General features: G+C 43.8%; 1 protein-coding gene across 1 annotated transcript in view; it reads left to right on the top strand.

Annotated features, from left to right (window-relative positions):
• T265_09882 (hypothetical protein) overlaps positions 1 to 20,041 on the top strand; it is a gene marked incomplete at both ends in the record, with an annotated part of 88,144 nt that overhangs the window by 56,890 nt on the left and 11,213 nt on the right. Inside the window, 3 exons of the mRNA XM_009176089.1 lie at positions 2,397 to 2,483; positions 8,893 to 9,071; positions 17,410 to 17,444. Coding sequence (XP_009174353.1) covers positions 2,397 to 2,483; positions 8,893 to 9,071; positions 17,410 to 17,444 — 301 coding nt within the window. The remainder of the gene's footprint in view (positions 1 to 2,396; positions 2,484 to 8,892; positions 9,072 to 17,409; positions 17,445 to 20,041) is intronic.

The raw sequence follows: 20,041 nt of genomic DNA, 5'->3' as shown, positions 1-20,041 counted from the left end.
CACAAGCACGGGGACATTGTGCTCTGTTGGTTGGGTTGAAAGGCATACGACGGCGTCGTGGACTTACGAGTAGTTGGAAAATTTGATGAGTAAGGAGAAACTGAGACAACTCTGCTAAAGGACAAACTAGCCCTGGCGTTATGCTTGATAATCAGAGAGCGACCCATCATTGCATGTAGCTGAACAGAGAAGATAGGCTGAAAACCATTTGAAGAAATGGACCGTGGATTTTTGGAGATCCTCGCCCCTCAGCAATTCAAATCAGGGCTGAAAACACCCTATTATAGGAAGTACTCACGTTACGACGGCTGGCACCAGAGTCCGCAGTTGTCAGCCAGTTGTGAATCAATGCTGTGGTCATCCACTCCGTCTATGTGTAAATGTGATTCGAAAAGTCTGAACAGACATCTGCAATCACGCGGGCTCCACCCGATTAGATCCTTGATGAGGCGCAAAGCTGTGAATCATCCTCGGTTGAATACCTTAAGCTCCCATAAGATGAAATTTCGAGATATCCAGGTAAACCCTGGGTTCCAAAATGTATACACTTGGTATCTCCCTGCTGAAACTCAAGCGGGCAGGAGTTGTTGCAAGAATGAGTTGAAACAAACGCGATATGCCATCCTGTACACAAGATCCTTATGGAAAGTGCTGCCGCTGTGGGCAACTACAAGACAATGACGAAAACCGATCTGTTTGTCGTAGACGATGAGGGTATATTTAACAGAAGAAGGGAATATCGGCGCAAAGGTTCAGGTGGCTGGTTCTACTTGAGTTCTTCAGTTGATAGGCACCCGTACTTTACCCTTCGGACCAGTATTCAGGTTTAATAGTTGGTTTATACCTAATCAGCATAGTTGCACCAAGTGGGAGGGTTAGGCTGAATCTTGATCGGTCAAGCTGCTTGCGTACTACCAACACCCAATGGGAATGAACAGACAAGAATAGACCAGGACATTGCAGAAAACCTACAATACGTATCTTGGAGAATGTAATTGAGGCCTTTGCCTTGGATGAGCCAGAGTCTGGACCGATAAGCACGATATGCCGTCCATTTGGCCTCATGCCCCATTCGAATCCCACCAAATCGTCCCCTAGTGATGTTCTTGGTGCCGGTGATGGTCAAGAACAAAGCTGGTGAAGTACCGCTGTGCGTCAATTACGGTTGAACTCACTGGACTTTGTCTCTGGTTACAGTCAGGTACTGGAACAGAGAGAAAAGAGACACAGGACTCCATTGGTGTTGCACTTCAGATCATGCCTTTTGGCCTTGTTCCTATTCCACACACCTTCCAATCCCTGAAGCAAACGGCTCTTCAAAAAATATCGACATCTGGAAAGTTAACTGAGTTAGTCTATGCATACAGTAGCCAACGTTGGAACAGGAGCCAATCCGGTCAAAATAAGAGTTGGTTTGAATTCCGTTCGGTCGATGAACTAAGAAGCTTTCCTGGGATGGTGCCACACTATGGGGTCCTCGTACCGATTTTTTTCAGCGAAGATACGCCTCTGGTTGACTCACTAGTGAAATATGCAACGGGAATTCTCATGGGCCCAGCGGAAAGTGCTTGAAGGATAAACGTCAGGCTTTGTGTGGGACAGCAAATTTGAACATCCCGAGTGTTTAACCAATCAAGTGTTGAACCACCTGTCCTGGACGTCAGTTTTAGTGATTCCCTAACTCGGCTTTATGTTGGCCTAAAGTAAAAAAACAGCATTGAACACGCCAAAGCATGTGGGAGTCAAACGCCGAGCAACTTCGAACTAAAGTAAACTGTAGATCCGGACTGAATTTCGCAGTCCGGGTACAGCCCCATGCCTCTCTTTCCACCGTTTCTTGACCTGCCAGTAATCAGAGACTAAGACTCAGAAGCAAGCAGCCCCATCAAATGAGGTCATAGACTCAGGGAGGAGGGTTTATTTGGGCTTTCGATCATCGGTGTATGCGGTTCTTTGTAGACTTTGTTCTTGATCATCCTGGAGGTTCAAAGTTTTGGATCATTATCGTCTTTTAAGTATTTTGAATCATATGCCGCACATCTTACTGGTGGTCATCCGTAGAGCAGTTTGACGGAATTTGAATGGGGGTCAGTTTTAGTTCGATGATGTGCCGCAATTTTTAAAAAATCGCTTTTGTATGTGATGAGAGCCGCAGGCCTTTTTTCTGTTTTGAAACGAAAGAGGTCTGTTCGAAACACTGGGTGTATACAAAGCTCATCGTATTCACTCTTCGAGTCCAGAAACCCAGAGAAAGAAAACCATTATAGATGTTCGGAATCCTATTTAGAGCCGTACGCCTATTCCCATGGATACTTTCCGGTACATGGTGACCTGTCGCTTGCATTTACCTAATGCATGCAAATCTGCCCTCTATCCTCTTTCCTCTTTACCGTTAGCATCAATGCGATCCTGAGAGATTCACTCGTAGGCTTTATTGCCTATGGAGTCGAAATGCTTCTAGAGCATTTCCTTGCAGGCTTAAAGTAAGCAGATGACACAACTCTGCTTGCAGCTAATCCCTTCAAAAGGCAAAAAATATCAAGTAATCTGAATAACTCTGCCTTATGGTCTGATGTACGCCCTGTCCCCACAAAGTAGAGAGTGCTCCCACATTACTGAATAGGATCAAATCCGACCGTATAGTTTCGGATGAGCTGAGTAAGGTTGTGAACAAAATTATCTACCTGGTTAGAGATATCAGTCAGCTAAAGACAATATTTTGATTTGGATCAATAGAACCAAAGCAGCTTTCCTCCGCCTACATTGCTTGTTGCGTAGAACTGAAATCAGATTACTTGTCAATGGTCGGGTTTATTACGCTATGATACGGTGCATATTGTTATGTGAATCAGAAACCCACCCCCTACGAATTGGAAACTCAAAACTTTCAGTGATTCGTCCCCTCAGATCATTGTACCGCTCTGGTAGGAAAGTCTGAACACCAATAATGAACTAGTTGAGTAGTGTTTGGAGAAAATGACTCACCCACGATAGATTAGCTGACTTGGTTGTGTGATTTACGTGCCAGCCGATGGGACTCCTCAAGGAGTCCTCTACTTACAGCCGCACGGAGGGTTTGAACAAGCCAGAGGAAGTCAAGCATGGCTTATGGCAGAAGCAGGAAAGCCAGTACCGGAAAAATCAGCTGCACTGTTCACGGATGAGCACCCCTAAACGGGACATATCAATGGTTGGAGACACTGGTAGACAACTAAGCAAAGGACGGCGTGCGCTTATGCAGGCTGTTTACTTCACTACATAGATATTTATTCCGGTCTTCCCCAAAAAATACCCAGTGCCACTCCTGAATTCATTCATCGGCGCTAACATCCACTACCTTCAGTGCGTAGCTATCCACACCTAGTTTTCCAGATTATGATGATGACGGCAGGGCCAAAAAGCTAACTGAACAGTAGACTGGTCCTGCCTTGTTTCATCCAGTTCTATGGCTCAGCACTGGCAATGTTCTCTCTCGGTTTGTTAATCTCTCAAATCCATATGTTCCGAAGCATATATGTTGGATCCTGTATTACTAATTAAACTGGCTTTCCCGAGATCGAACAATCCTTCTTGGTTAGTTGAGCCTTAGGCGGAAGATAAGCTCAGTTTGCTTGGTTATTTATAATGCACTAAATGTCAACTATCAACATTCGAAAAAATCATCCTCAACTCCATTACCATCGGAAATAACTAGCTTAACTTACAGCATGTAAGCGGTTCCGCACTGAAACAAAAAGTTACAGGCTGCAATTTCTTAGAGCAAATAAAATTAAGATGGGCCTGTGGCCCAGCCTATCGATTTCCGATAAAACGACCTGGCTATGAAAGAGCATAAGTGCGGTGAACTATTTTTCACCCTTCTGGTGGATGTGAATTGCACACCAGTAACGGCATCTGCTTGTTGTATGGGAGCTACATTTGTAACGGTCCACTTGAATCTGCAGATCTTTTACGGATGAGATATATCAAATCTCTTTATCACACCAAGCTGAGTGATGCTCGAGACAGGTTTTATACCTACAATGTGAAAACTGCTACCACTTGACCGGTCAAGGTCAAACCCAAACCAATTCCTCATCAACAAATAATCGTTGGAGCATGCAAATCCATTTGATTCGTTAGAGACAACGGCCACTTGTAAACACGGTTCACAGCTGATGGTGATTTTGTATATGGTACCGTCTTCTAAGCAGACATATGACCGGTTACCTGAACTTCATATGGGAATTAACTAGCACTGACAGCGTTAAAACTCTCCGGAAAATTCTTCACCCTCTTATCCCGTGTGACGTAGTCTCTGCCTTCTAGTTGGATTCACACAGGTGATTACAGTAATCACATCCACTGTCTAGCATCAAACCGCATATCGTAATAGAGCCGCCCTAATTAGCTGAATTTTCTCAGCTAGAGAGCAGTTCTCTTCTGTCTTTGGTTGATGCGTATGGCTTTGAAATGAACCACTTGGTGTTGTTTATAATGAAGCATATTCATCTGCAAGGTTTCATAAAAATATGAATATATGCATAAGCCGTAAGCAATGCTAGGATCTGATATTGATGCAAAGTCACCTAAGCCTTTATCAGTATCATCACAGTCAGCTGTGAGAACAACCTACTTGCCCGTGTAGTGGTTATAGCTGCCACGGTTTCGCTTACCGATGATTTGGGGAGGTGGGGTCGGTAGCTCCGCATGGAAGTCAAGAACTGATATGATTGACGCGTAGATGCGAGGTTGTCAGTGTACTTTCAATTAGGGAGATTGGGAAGAGATCTATGCATTGAATGCAATAGCTGAGATGCCCGAGCGGCATTGGAAGCTCCTGGGCCATGTCTGGTTGTCCTAAACCACCGATGTGTCCTGTCTCTGGTCCCCACCAATGGAGATGGCAATGACCAGTGAGTTTGTTGGTAATTGCTTCCATACTCCACTGTCAAGTCACTGTTTGACCTCCCCTTACTCGTTTCCACCCTTCATGTGGTTGTGCGAAAAGATCATTTCAGGAAGTCGGTCGACTGGCACACGGAGCATGTAGCCAAGCCGGCACAATCTATGGAGTGTGATCAGTTCGTCTTTCTGATCGGGTGCTCCCAGCATATCTGAGCATTGCTCCGAAAACATGGACGGTCAATCAGTGAAAGTCTTTAGACGCGCAGCGGCCAGGTTTCCGACAAGTATACCAATGTGGAACACATATCGGGATTGCAAACTTGACCCTTGACGGATAAGCTGATGTCATACATACGCCACATACGATATAGGTTCACAAAAGCTGCGCTAACCTTGGCGAAATACACTCGTTTGCAAACAAATTTGGTTTTTCAAGAGACTCACCTGGAACCCGGCTGAATCTCTCAGCTTCAGTGTTTCGATGTTGCTCTAACCTTCCTAATCCGGATAGAAATAGAATCTCTCTTGAGACCACCGCGACTGATACAGCTACCCAGTTAGGCAAACTTGTTTACATTCTCAGTCGGCTCATCCGCAGGCATGAAGTTAGGGTTCAAGCCCACCGTATCCTGCAATAGCACCTTACACTTCGCATGTGCGAAACGCATGCCAAACCGTGAGGTAACATCAGTCAAGCTATTTAATATTGTTTGCCTTGCGACGGCGTCAGATCCAAGAACAGCTATGTCGTCTGTGTACTGGATGCCATGAGCGAACGCCTGTGGAAAAGTTCTAGTCCACAGAAACTACTAGTGAATCTTTCGTAATTAATTAATTAATTAATTACGCGTTTTAAATTGCAGCTGTGTGGCTTAGAAACAGACTTATTGTTTCTGTATCATCAAGATATTCATTCAGCGAGGGTGATTTGCCCACCAAACTAGAAAGTCAATCGGATGCTACATAACTGTTCGAAATATTGTTCTTAGGAATCATGAAATTTGTCTTCATTTATTTGTACCTCACTTCTTACAAAACCAACTGGTTTGTTGAGTTCTACTTCCGAGTCCTTTTTAGCATGAAATCTGGTACCAACGCTTTTGGAGACAAAACAGCCGCATTCCAGTAACAGTAGCGGTATCATTACCAACACTGACAGCGATACAAGTTGAAAATACCGGTGCCTTACTGCCTAAAACCATGTCAATTTATTTGACAAGGCCTTATAATGGAAAGAGGAAAAAATGAAGTAGGAAAGTGGACCTAGAACTGGCCCAGCACAAATATCTGCGGTGCTTTAGCCTCCATTACTAAATCAGGCATTCCTNCATTCCTGATAGAAACTGACAGTATGAGTCCCAGTGACATCAGTTAGCCTGTCACCGGTGCAGTAGTCACTAGATCAGGATATGATATCAACAGCCGGATTGATTTCCAGGTTTCCTATTGTCAAGCCCCTTCTCAGTTTATGCAGCTCATCACATTATTTGGTCGTTACTGAGAACCCTCATTTAAATAGGCGGTGATGTGTGTGCCCCAATGGCCGTGTATCTTAGGTGTGAAAAGGAATTTCCCGTTCTGATATGTTTTTCCGGTCTAATCTGCGTAACCCATAAGGTGTAAACAACTAGTGTGGGGTTCTGTCGTGGAGGTATTCTATTTCCTAGTTCTCCTAGTTTTACACTGAAATGTGCAAACGATTTATAAATCGACTTTAATATGTCAGGTGGGAATTTCTGAAGAACCTATTGATTGTTTTTATTAAAAATACAGGTTTCGTGAAAGTGTTTGTGGTATTTTGCGTGGTGAATGCAACACAAACAGACTATGTTGTCGTCTAATGCATAAAGGAGCTGAGCCTAAACCTGATCCGGACATGGATATAACACACTACTCATAACGTCGCTGATGACTTCTCGCCTACTACTGGTTTAGCCCTTCTTGGATCTCATCAGGCAGGCACGTTCCCCATTACCATGCTAACCGGCATGCTCCCTTCTTGGATCTCATCAGGCAGGCACGTTTCCCCATTACCATGCTAACCCGGCATGCTGGATCAGGTTAGTAACTTGGGTTTTATGGGGTGACTTCGTTGTTCCGAAGAGACTGGAGCTTATCGTAGTGTGACGGTTCATACAACTATGTGAGAAAATGTGCGGCATCAAAAGTTGTCCGGGTTACCTTCGCAGAACCTGTCAGGTGGACAGAGATCTGGAAAACACAGTATCCTGAAATTGGCGACAAGTTCCTTAAAAGTTGCACTACGCTGGTAGTCTCACGCTAACCATCACTACCTCAAGGTCAGGATTTTGACCCAAAAGCTTCAGTCGCTGACCCTAATCGTCCTAATGTCCATGTTTTGGCGCTCCGACAGTATCGCAGTCCATTTATAACCATAAACTGCACAAGCAGCAATAATTTTATGCAACATCAGCTGATTTTCCCATCCGCTGCGTGCAGCAGAGCGGGTAGATGAAAACATGCTAAAGCCATTGCCTCTTATCATTCTTCAACACTATCTGCCAACCTCCTCCTGGTACATTTTAAGACCACTGCTTTGTGGATACCAAGCATGCCAGTCTTTCGTTCAAAGAAGTTTAGCGTACTAGACGTCCCACCAGTCGCTTTATATCCGTCTCTCACATCTCGTTCCCCTACTTTTCCGCTAATTTTGACATGCCGATTGTGATGCAGGTCGATTAGTAGACTGTTCTGGTCCACACTTTTGAGACCTGTTTATGGATATCTGCTACATTTCCATAACTCGAATGCACGCTCCAGATAAGGCAGTTGACGTTGTGACACCATCCTCATCTAGAAGCTGGTGCTTACAGACTTCAGACGGTTATGTATTTGCTGCCTTTGTGTTGGCAAAGCCCTCAGCTCTCAATCTGAGCTGACTGGATCCCCATAACTATCTACCTTTATAAATTTCTGTAAGAATCCAGTGGTAGATGAAACAGTGTAGTTTCTGCATGTTTAAAACCAGCTGCAACTCTGATCCGATGAAGTTTACTTCTTACTGATATCTGACTACTTTCCTATCAGTGCAAGGAATTCGCTTATTCCCCTAGTCACTGACGATCCCAGTTCACAAGTAGAACGTGTCGGTATATCATAGGTGTGATCTGGCGGCCTATGCACCTTGGACTCAAGACTTAATGACAGTTGTGATTATCTTTTGCAATTTCGCACCCATCATCAGTTGTTCCTCGGTAGATCTGGATTCAAATGCAGTGGACGCCGCTTCGTCCACGCCAACTGGCGTCCCTATGCTGATGAACTACCATAAGGCCAGGTTGACAACGTTGTCATAACCATTTCATCCTTGGCCTTTCTGAACCACCTGGATTGATCCGGGTTTTCCGTGGCGCACACTGCATCAAGTGTTTGATCGGCGAAACACATACGGCCGACCAACTGTGGTGGTTTCTCCCAACTTCCGTGCACCATTCGAACCTCTGAATAGGCTGGCTCTTATACATATAATTGTTCAACGTAGAACGCCCTCGAATTTCGTGAATATTCTTCGTGCCGTTTATCTCCCATACTTCTGATTGATTTCGTGCTTGCAGTGAGCTACTTGAAAGCTTTTTTCATGTCATCATCTACGCCATCATGGAGTATAATATCCCAGGGACCGTGGATCTGGGTGCTGAACCCATATTCGGAGAAATACTGCTAGATCAGGCGGATAGTGTTGTTCTGTTACTGGACCATCTTGGCAATCTGCACAAATGACAATAAACAGACTATCGAACTTGTTCTCTCGTTTTGGAATGCAGTATCATTTCTCTCTGTACACGGCTAGGGGAGTTGCATGTTATGGTTGCTGATCGATGTCAGTGGCGGTACTGTTGTTGGATTGTCTGAATACGTGACTGGAGGTGTAAGCATCTCGGTATGACTATAGCGGGCTAACACTAGGCCCCTTTCCCATCCTCCTTTATTCTTTTATTTTCAAAACGAGGCTAACAAATAAATTGTGTCTATGCGGCACTAAAGCACCGACGTTGAACACTATTGTCCTACTGCTGATGATGATGATGATGATGATGATGATGATGATGATGATGATGAGGATGATGATGATGATGATGATGATGATGATGATGATGATGATGATGAGAATGAGGATGATGACGGTGATGACGGCAACGATAATGTCTGTGACGTTTATAATAGTAATAATACTAAAACTGCCTGATTGACTTAGGGTTAATAGAGATCTCTTTCCGTAAGTGAAGTCAATCTTTGCTGTACATCTGTTTCATCCTTATTGAGAAAATGAGCAGCGCGTCTCTCATGAAACCCCAGCGAATTTCGAACCCTCTGACCAGTAGTTTTAACGCCTTTGGTGTCGGCAACAAGCGGCTAAGGAGTAGTAAGATTGAATTACATTTATACCTGATATGGCGCCACTCATCGGTCAATCTAGTATTCCGCATCATATGGCCGTATGTTGACTGACTCCTTGAGTGACGGCTTCCCCGATAAAAGCCGCACGCTATGAACTCCAGAGATTTTAAACTTCATGGATAGTATTTCCTCAGCAGACCCTTTATTTTGATTAATCTTTACCGTAGAAAACAACCCATTTGCGACCACCACCAACTCAAAGGAAACAAGCGTTTCAAGTGCCCAGCAGGTCATGCGCCAACTCAGTTAAACTCATCCGCCTACACAAACAAGTAAGACGTTCTTGGACGGAAAAAACATTTGTTATGTGAGCACACGCGACTGGTTTAAAATAAAACTATTGATAAATTTAGAGAGAGAGAGAGAGAGACAAAAGCCTGCTCTTGACCGGAAAAAACATTTGTTATGTGAGCACACGCGACTGGTTTAAAATAAAACTATTGATAAATTTAGAGAGAGAGAGAGAGAGACAAAAATAGGCCTGCTCTTTTCCGATGAGTGGGCGGAAAGGAAAGTTTTAGCTATTCAGACATGTCCAAATGGATTGTGACGCAATCTTATGAAGGTTGCGTCAAACGTGTTGGTGAAAGCCTCAAATGGCGGGCTTTGAAAAAGAGGATTACCTAAAAACTATTCGTGAGTTAAGGGAAATCGGTCCGCAGTAAAGCGTGGCTTGTTTGCCTGAGCACGTAGGCGTCCTGTTGGTATAGAAAAACTCTGCAAATAGACGTCAAACAAGTTAACACGTTTATTACGACAAAGGGTATCTGGAACAGTCACCACGACAGTGAGTTACTCATTGTGAACTTTCCACCGTATCCATGTAGAAGAGATTACTGTTAGCGCTGAACACTTTCAGAGGGTACATGACCTCTTCACGTACTCTAGAGGCGATAGCAAGTAACAATGTGTGCAGGACGAGCCTGTATGTTTGACAGGACGTGTGAGCAAGATGAGTATGTGGGGAGGGGAGCGGTAACAGAACGCCACGGGATGCTTGTTCGTTCTTCGTCTAACCAGCACATGTTCAACGTAGTTAACCACCTGAACTGTAATCAATAGCTACAGACGGGATGCTACAACATTCCTAGCCCAACGAATCTGAGTACAAATCGACCTCTAACCGGGCGGTGCTCAGACGAACTAAGGCTAATGTGAATCTCTGCTTTGAACGGAGAACGCTATCCTGACATAACACTATCAGATCGGAACTCAACTGACCAGTGAAAACATAACTGATCAAACGGACCAATTTCTTACGATAATGTAGATCCCACTGAATCCTATAAAATTTGGGTACCACAATTTTCCAGGACTTATGGTTCGTTGTTTCAAACTTCAGTAGCGAGCTTACAGAAACTGAATAGCAGATCTCCATTTATCTATTTCTCTCTCTTGTCGCGAAGTTTCTTATGGTTTAATTTAATTGAAGAGAATAAGTTGGGGTAAGGCACGTGCCCAGATGAGGCGACTGCTAGGGACCCGAGAATGCTGAAATCCTCAAGATTCTTCCGTCATCACCCGTAACCAGAATAAACGGTCGCGTGCGGTCAAGTTGCACCAACAAGTAGCCCAGATTATTGAAACTGTCAGTGCTCTTCAGAAGTTGTCAAAATGATGCAAAAACACATCAATTTAAACTGCCTACCGATTGAGCAAAATTCCTGATCCAATAAAAACCTATCATCATCATCATGGTCATCATCGTCATCATCATCATTATCAGCTGTAAGAACCGCGTACTTGTCGCACAGTGGTTGTAGTTGCCACAGCTTCGTTCACCGATGATTTGGGGAGGTATCTGCGCATCAGAGTAGGGAGATGATAATACACACTTAAGTACAGAACTGTTAAGTGGGGAGGTTGGGAAGAGAGCTATGAACTGAAAGCAATAGCTTGAATGTACCAGCGCCAATGAGCCATGTCTGACAGTGTCTCTACCCGTCTCGGGGTCCCTATCCAGGAAGACAGCACGGACCAGCGCAAATGAGTTTGCTGGTAATGGCTTTCATACTTTGCTCCCAAGTCATTTTTTCTACCTCCCCTGGCTCGTTTCTACCCTTCACATGTTTGTGCGAAAAGAACCCTGGTTTTCGTCGGCTGTGGACCATCTGTTCTGCTTGCGTTTGTTTGCGTCTTTTTTACTACACTTTGTTTTCAATAAAATTGATAAAAACAATATTTTGATCGAAAAGGCTTTGTTCCGTTTGAACACATTGACGTGGCCAAATAGTTTGAATGTCTGGTTAAGCTGAATTTGTCTGCAATAGCCTTCCGCAAAATGGGTCATGGTATCGTGAAAATTTGAATGGTATTCAAAGGCAGGGTCATCCGTACTACAGTTGTCATCGTATACTGTTTCTAGTTCACCTGAACACAGATGTAGACGAGACCGCTGATTTTTTAGTTCACTAATTTGTGAGTCCTCAGAGTGAGTGACGTTCAACTCTAGTTGGTGCGTAGCAGTGCACAACCGCTAACCCACCGCTATGCACCACCAAGCTCCCCAATAACGCACCGGCGATGTCACCTCGGTTGGTGATGAACCGTTTGCAATCAAACTGCGAATAGGTGTGTTTCACTAGCTTCGTACAACCTAGGTTCGGGTAGGAATAAAGGTGGTTCAAACTGGAGGAATTTGTATAGCTGACGAGTTTCCAGAAGGGCGAAGCCGATGGTGGACTGCTAAAAAGTTCTCAGCAAACTTATGAGTAGTGTTCCGACTTCAACAAGTGATATGGTTGAGTTCCCTCCACTTTATCACCAAAATAATTGGCAGGCAAATGTATTATTCTTGTATTCTTCCTTTCTTGTGAACAGCCACAAGAAGGAGAGTATACAAACCTCATTTTCACCGACAGTAATCTGTGTCTTGGTCTTGGACTTTCCAAAATGTTGTACTATTAAAACCCTCATCAGACAGCAAATCCACGTGCAGCAGAAACACTCTGGTGGGGGGCTATTGTGAGCCCGGTTTGATTCAAGCTAAGGCCTGTCATTTTCTCCGACATTTCCACAAATGCGCGCCTGGATTTGATAAATAACTTTTGCTTTTTTACTACTTTCACTAGAACACGTACACAAGAAGATCAGGGACCAAGGTATCCAATTTTCGTAATTTTTTAGTCTTTTTTCCTTAAAGCAACTTTAAATGAAAACAGCACTCCCAGTGAATCGCTTGTTGCTTTCTCTGAGAATTGTCTGCCGCCCTGTGGATGGACCAGACCAGTTTAGGATCCACTGTTTAATGTCATAGAGGACATGCAGAACTAGGGAGATCACGTCCCGCAGTCTCATGCTGATTTTTAATTTAATTTGACTGCAAAGCTGAGTACAAAATCTGGCACTGAAAAACACCTGCCTTTTGCAGTACGCTAATATTCCCCAATATGGGAAAGTTTGTGGAATATCTTTGACCGGGTTTTCAAAAAAACGATTTACAACGGACCACCAAGATTTGCCGAGCAAAATACTACAAGATACCAAGGTTATTTTCCCCAACGTTTGTGGCGGTGTTTTTGAGATCATTGGGAGTAGAGACCTGTTAGGTGCACCTCACATCCGAATGAATGGAACTTCGCCTTACACCTCTCACAAGTGCCTACGTAGAATGATACCTGTTATCAACTCGGAAGCAACAATCACCCAAAAAGGTGTACTAGTGATTCGCACTTGATCTTCTAGAGCCTACTATGAAAAACGGGATAGCAGCGTCAATCTATCAGTTCTCATGTGCTTCTGTTGTCTTCCAACTGCTACGCGTTATCCTTCTCAAGAATTGATCGCAGTTTTCTCATTGGTTCGTTGATTGATTGCTTTGTTCCTCTTTAACAGTTTACTTTCATCGGAAACACAATTTCTGACTGGATTTTAACAGTTCCCGTCCCTCTCTCATTCAGCTTGCTTACCACCAGGCCAATTACCGGAGTCCAATCGGATCATCCTTCAGAATGTTCTGCTGCTTTAGCAAATGATAGAGCTTCTTATCGATTATGGATCTACTTATGCCCAATGTCATTTTGGACGATGGTTACAAAGAAGTTGAAATACTATCAGACTGCTTCCGGTGACCACTGTATTCTCAAGCCCTTTGGTCATTACCATTCATCACTTCTGCCGACCATAGGCGTATTCTTCCATCCGGAAGAGTCGTCAGAAGACGGTCCTGTTTTTGTACTTAGTTAAGGCTAATGAACAAGTTAGGATGAACAGTGCACCCGTCTTTGTTCGCTAGCCATCTATTACGATAACCTGAGCTTGCCTGACTGCACATAGTTGAAAGGGAAGAAACCTAGCATGGCGTTTCTGTATCTCGTATTCGAAGTAGTGCAACTTGGTCTTTGACTCAATGGTCTTACCATTAAGGTACCACATACTGAGGCCATTTTGGAAACTCTCTCTCCTTGGAAATTTGGTGTCCTACCTTGCTTGGGGGCCACGTGTTGGGACATAAAAGTTTTGCTTTCTATTGTTAAAGGTCTCAAATCACAAGTTAGCCTCTCCCCACCCTTTCTAATTTCACTGTAACTTGCGGAAAAGTAACATTTAATTGACCTCGGGGGTTGAAGGTGAGAATTTGTTCCGCTCCCTCATCCTGAAATCTTTACTTCAAGGTCCGATTCACAAAGTGATGTGGGCAGACCCATCCTGAGGTAGCAGGCAGTAAGGCCTGCTAGGGTGACCTCTCACAGAAGGCAGCTTTTGAATGGTATCCGAATCTCCTTCTGGCTCTACTAAATAGTTCACCGGTCACGATACGCTGTTGAACTGTCGCAGTCCAACATTCTCTAAACCATCCTCCTTTTCTGGAAGATATCATCGTATGTGATAGGGTCTTACCCAGTATCGCACCAAAATGCTTCAGTCATAAGAGACACGACTGCGTCCACAGTGATCGTCTCTAATTAGCCCAATTAGAAAGGCTTAGCGAACCGCTTCATAGATTACTTTGAGAAAACCGTCAAATATTTGGTGGAAAGGGGGATACGAACGAGATATTGGATACCCTCTTGCCATCCCCGCCTCCGAACCGATGAACCAACATCTACAGGATTACTACTCGGTCGCTTCATCCGAACAGGATCCAGGAGAACGGAAAATTTCCAATTCTGGAGCGCCACTTAAACAATGGGTATGTGAATAAGCATCAGAATGCCAAAAATCAGGTGACGCGTAGCAGTACACTGATGGGATTTGCTGACATTATAGAGCCAAGTAGAGACGTTCCATGTAAAGGCATTTTGTGCGGGTGAATACAGATTGTGTTGTATACATATTATGATCAGTTTATGTCAACTGACGTTAGACACCCATATTCGGTGAAACATATATCGTAAGCCCATGAAGACTAGCCAATACACACGCATTAACAGAGGTTTTCCCTAAAGTGCAGCCATGAAAATTTGTTCACAAGTTATCATGGCGGAGCAAATAGTATTCCTTATAAACGCATTTAAGGGGAATGATTATCTGGGCAGATTCCTGAATTTCATGCAACCCACACCTCTAAAAATCTTATAAAAAGTATGCTATGTAAACCCCCTATGCCTACGCTTGCATTTCTAAGGTGCTCCACTCAGTCGGTTTCTCTTCGGAAGACGTACTGAGACCTGCTGAAGAACTTTCGGGGAGACTCAGTTAAAAGTAGTCTGTCTCGCGACAAGTACACACATTTGCAAATCAATTTGGTTTTCACGAGAGACCCAAGTGAATCTCTCATTTTATGATGTTCTTTAACTGAATGTGCTGCACACAGGCCACCTCACGTTTCGGTTCGTACGATAATCGAGATGTTGCAGTATATTTTCATGAGGAAACTACTCACAAGGTTGTCGAAGAGTTTTTAGCAACCTTGTGAGTAGTTTCTTCTACGGAAGTAATCTGTATCATTTATTTGAAAGATATGCCTGCTCCTCAAACCAAGTCCGTGTGCTTTTCACTTCATCTGCTCTTTTGAAAACATACAAATCGGTTGAACGACGGGGTGGCTATTCAAGCAAATGTCTGGAAGCATTCCGACGAGCTTTCTTACTGGACGGTGGCGTGACACAGTTCAATTTTACCCCAGATGCTCAATGCAGGATATCAGGTCAACGGCCTTCAAACCTATTTGCGAATTTCACTCAGGTTGTCGAAAGCGAATCCACTGTCTAAGTCACTGTTATTGGTATCACCAGGCCTCAGCATTTGGGAAAGACACTGACACTCACACAGCCGGAAAATCACATATCCATTCCATGTAACTTCCAAACGCCGTGTCACTGTTGGGAAGCATGTTGACTGTATTGATTTACCGGATGACTGACATAAATATATGACGAAGCCAGTCCAAGAAATATCGAGAAGGCTGTCTTCGCTCATACTCTGTATTTCTTGATGAGAACATAGAGGTTTCCAGAAAAATATATACCTAAGAATACCGTCATTTTAATGAATGTCGAATGTGTGGTGTAGTAGACAACTCTATACATTTCAACAAAACTTCCGCCTTCCAGAAGTCAACTTGTTTCGTCCACACTGCACTTGGCATTAGGTAAGAGATCCACTTAAGTAAAATTGCACATCTCACCTGCAAAAAATTACCAAGTCTATGAAAAATCTATTCACTTCATTCTATATGCTATATCAGAATATAAACCAGCCACTAATGGCCAGATATCTCATTCGAAGTGCTCTTTCCGCGCTTTCTTCTGCAATGGTGTGAGAGAAATCGCGATGAGAGAGACGTTTTCAGCTTCTTTTCTATATCTTTTTTGATTTGATATCACTTAATGTAACAAATCCTTCTACCGAAAGTGCGTGGTCTCACTTTCCTTAACTATCACATTTTAGTTAGAAGCCACCTAGTGATGCCGCATGCTGACGAATACATTGTCATCTAGAGAGAGGGCAGGCTTTTTATAGGGTTTTACTTTCCACAGTACAGAGGGAGTTCGCACCAGCGTTAGGCTGAAAACCGGTGTGAAATTTATGCTTCCAGTAGGCATCTCCGTTCCTAGAACAGACTTTAACTGTTAATTCTAGCCTGTAAGCTCAAGCGTGAACGCAAACCTATTTTGCTTCAACTGGTGATCGATCTCGGGAACGAACCCTACCTTCCTTACCCAACAACTCGAGGGGGCAATATTGGTGTTTATTTGATAGTCCCCTTTTAGATTCTGTCACCAAAAACAACATGCACATGCAAAGGCAGACTGCCAAAAGCTTTTCGCCCACAAATGCACGAGTCGGAATGAAAAACGCAGGTAGTAGGCGAAAAACCCTCCATTCAGTATTCCAGCGCCATTTTGTGACGGCTCTCCGCTCCATTGAATCGCTGTTTACTGATCCTTGTTAGGTAATCACTATGGGATTTTTCAACGAAGGCAATTCAGAAATGTACCCCAGTGTGGGAAAGTTCTGACTGAGCGATTGCTTGTTGCGCGGTACGGTCGTAATACACCAAGGCTATTTAGAGGGACAGAGATGCAGCAGAAGTCTTCATTCATTCTGTCTTTGGTTTCTAGTTCACTTGCTGTATTAGGAACCATCGGCACTCATAGACCGTGAGCACGCCGTTTTATTGGTTCAATTTCTCACCAGTTCACACAATGAATGCTTGTAAGTTTCGTTCAGCTTGATCACACAGGCAGCACTCCACCATCTGGCCTTCGTTTGGTCGATAGTTTGGGACCTTGATAGTTCCCATCGAAGATTCTACCTTCACTTGATCGAATGTTACGGAACGTTTAGATAGCGAGATTTGTAAGGTACCAGGCATCCGAATCATCATCAGGTCGGTATTTTCGGTGATCTCCAGTTACTTCGTTACCTGTTTAAACTACTATGACCGCAAACTACTTGTTGGACGAATAATCTTTGGATGATTAGGCGTCTCATCCACAGATCTGAGAATTCGAGGCGGTGCTCTCATGTTTCAGTCACACTACGTTGATTTACTTGCCCTCTGGTTCTCTCTATTTTCTTGTTACTTCTTGAGAAGTCGCATTTCAAAGTTGAGCACAGTTTCAAACTGTGAAATGTGGATCAATGAGAAGCTCTTCCACTAGCTAAGAGGTAGCGAAGTTCTTTACGCTTCTACTCCGAACCTGTTTTTTTTTCTAGGCTCAAATCCTGAAGGTGTCAATCTTGGATACCAGGTAAGCAGTGCGCTTCGCTTTTAATTCAGCATCCCATGAGCCTTGCGATTGTGCCGCTAGTCTTTTTCAAGTTTTTTCGGTAACTTATAATGTCATGTACAACGCAGCAAGGTATTTATTCAGCTTTATGCAGCTGCTGTTTTGGAGGATACGAAACTTTTTCTTCACTCCAGCAATCAATTATTAAGCCATTTTGGCTTCCTCGCTCATCAAGCGACAAGTTAATCCGGATTACAACTGGCCGATTTTCTTCGTGTACACTCATGTCCAAACACTTGCACCTATTTTTAGCCTGTCTCCGATAGACAGTCGTTTGATTTAACAGGGAAATATAGCGGCAACTTCGGGTAATTCAATAATGAATTAATAATCAGTTTTGGCGCCCCCTCCCCCCGCTAAATTGGCTAATTTCATTTGTGTTGAGCGTGTACACACGAGTCCATGCTTTTTGCATCTATTTCCAAACTGCAGTAGGTATGCAACAGCTTCATACAGTCAGGCAACCGGCTGTTATGATGACTGTCACCAGCAGTTGTTAGTGAATCTCACTTGACTCCATAATTACATATATCTTGTCTGTCATGAGGGTTATAGAATAAAAGTTTCGTCCGGTTTATTCGTGATTCCATTTCGTGATTAGACGCTGCATCATACGAGTTTTGCGTCACTTGCTGGTAAATCGCAAAATAGACTACCATCTATGTAGAATCCTCACACACATACATCAGACATCCCGTGTGCTTCTCCAGCCGCCAACGAATGAGAAGCGAGACTGTATACAGCGAAAGCTGTATGACAGCAAGGTGTTTTGGAACTCAGCACGTTCAAGGTAAGTTTTGTATTACCACTATTATTATTATTAATAATAATAGTATATTTGTGATAACGTTCGTCACTAGTCGGCGCGCTGAACCACCTCCTCGCGGTGCCGGCTGGGTAACCTGGAAGTAATTCTGGGTGAGCTAAGAGTTCAGCAGTTCTAGATGGGGCCAACCACTCTGCTTGATTTCAGTTTACTGGTTACTTTTGACCATGAACAGTCTTGTTTCACCATGCTGTACTAAGTCGCGAGAGGAAGAGTTTTACAGGCCTTTTAAGCATCTGCGGGTCCCACGGTAGAAAAAGCAAGAATTTTTATTCAGTTAGTTTAGTTTAGTAATTTCTGGAGGCACCAAGTTTTATATCTAACTGCTGTTCCCTCTCTAGTACCTGGTACCAGAAAAGAATTCACCGACAAGAAACACAACAGCAAGTGCGTGCGAGTGTAAAAGTCACAACGGACGCGCGATATTTATAGGGGGCTCTCTGACATTGATCCAGGCTGTCTGATAGGCGTTAGTGAACCCCCATCAAAATCGATCCTGCCTCTATGAAAGGCCCGAACGCTGATCACATTCGGTCGTGCTTCTGTGGCGTGCGTGAGGACTCATTGGCTTTTTTCTGAATTGATTGAATGGTTGACTGGCCTGCATGCTTGTCGGCTTTCCTGTTTAGATTCTGGTGGGGCAGTAGGTTTCGGGCGTTTTAAGGTTACTTTCAGGAATCTGACCTTCCTGATGCTTTTACTTTCAGCCGACTATCCCTGGAGAAAAGATTTGTCAGTTTTAAAAGTACCTTGGCTGTGCGGTATCCATGCACGGAGATTTGCTGAAAGAAATGCACAAATGGCGCTTCAATGTATACTCAAGTGATAGGCTCCGTATACCACAAAGATTGACTTGTTCCTTGTTGCCCGTGTTTTCAATTGTGTCCTGAGGCGACTACACCATCCTTGAGGCAGTATAGGGACCACCGTTTATTTGATTACTTCAGCACTGTCTCTGTTCAACAGATTCCCAAATAGCTGCAGACGCCACCTTTGAACGAACTAGGATGGGTGTGGTGCTTTCTGACTCCATCGCTGGAACTTCTAAACAGTGGACTCTCATAAAACACCGAAGAAACCAATGGTAAAAAATCTAGCTTTCTGATAACCTTCAGCCGCACAGTAGCAGGCTTCGCCGGCTTAAATCAGGACCAGAAAATGTTCGGGTTGAAGGGTAGGATATTCGTACGTGAACTATCCTAGTTATTTTCTATAAGGCGATGTTCATTTACGTAAAGTCTTGCTGTGCACTGTTGGTAAACCTTTGAATTTCTTCTTCAGTCCGTTGTATGGGTGAAATGGTGAAACCAAAATAAATGTGGAATTGGCAGCATGCTGGATTACTTCACCCCTTATTTTAAAGGGCCGGGAAAAGGTGCGTCCATGCAGCGTACTAATTTCCAATCCCACGCATGTTGCAAAGTGAATTAGACAATGCAACACACGCTGTGATTCTTCATCACCCAGCGGAACAATGTCATGGACGTATTCGGGGTCAGCTATCCAAGTTTTGGTCGTCACATTATCCAATGAATACCCGTTCAATTGACTAAGTGGCTACAAGGGTGACGAGTATCCTTGAAAATGGGCTTGATTTCTAACTCTGTAGTCTCCTCGCAGTATAGAGGGACACCATTTAGTGTAGTAGGTCCTAATGACGTTTGTCAGGAACACAGTCAGCTGAGAGGATCATCTACAGTAACTGAGAATTAACCGGGTCCTTTCGAAGGTC

This window comes from Opisthorchis viverrini (assembly GCF_000715545.1).
Source record: "Opisthorchis viverrini unplaced genomic scaffold opera_v5_316, whole genome shotgun sequence".
Taxonomy (NCBI): domain Eukaryota; kingdom Metazoa; phylum Platyhelminthes; class Trematoda; order Opisthorchiida; family Opisthorchiidae; genus Opisthorchis; species Opisthorchis viverrini.
The sequence above is the reverse complement of the archived record's forward strand: the minus strand, read 5'-3'. Positions and strand labels throughout refer to the sequence as shown.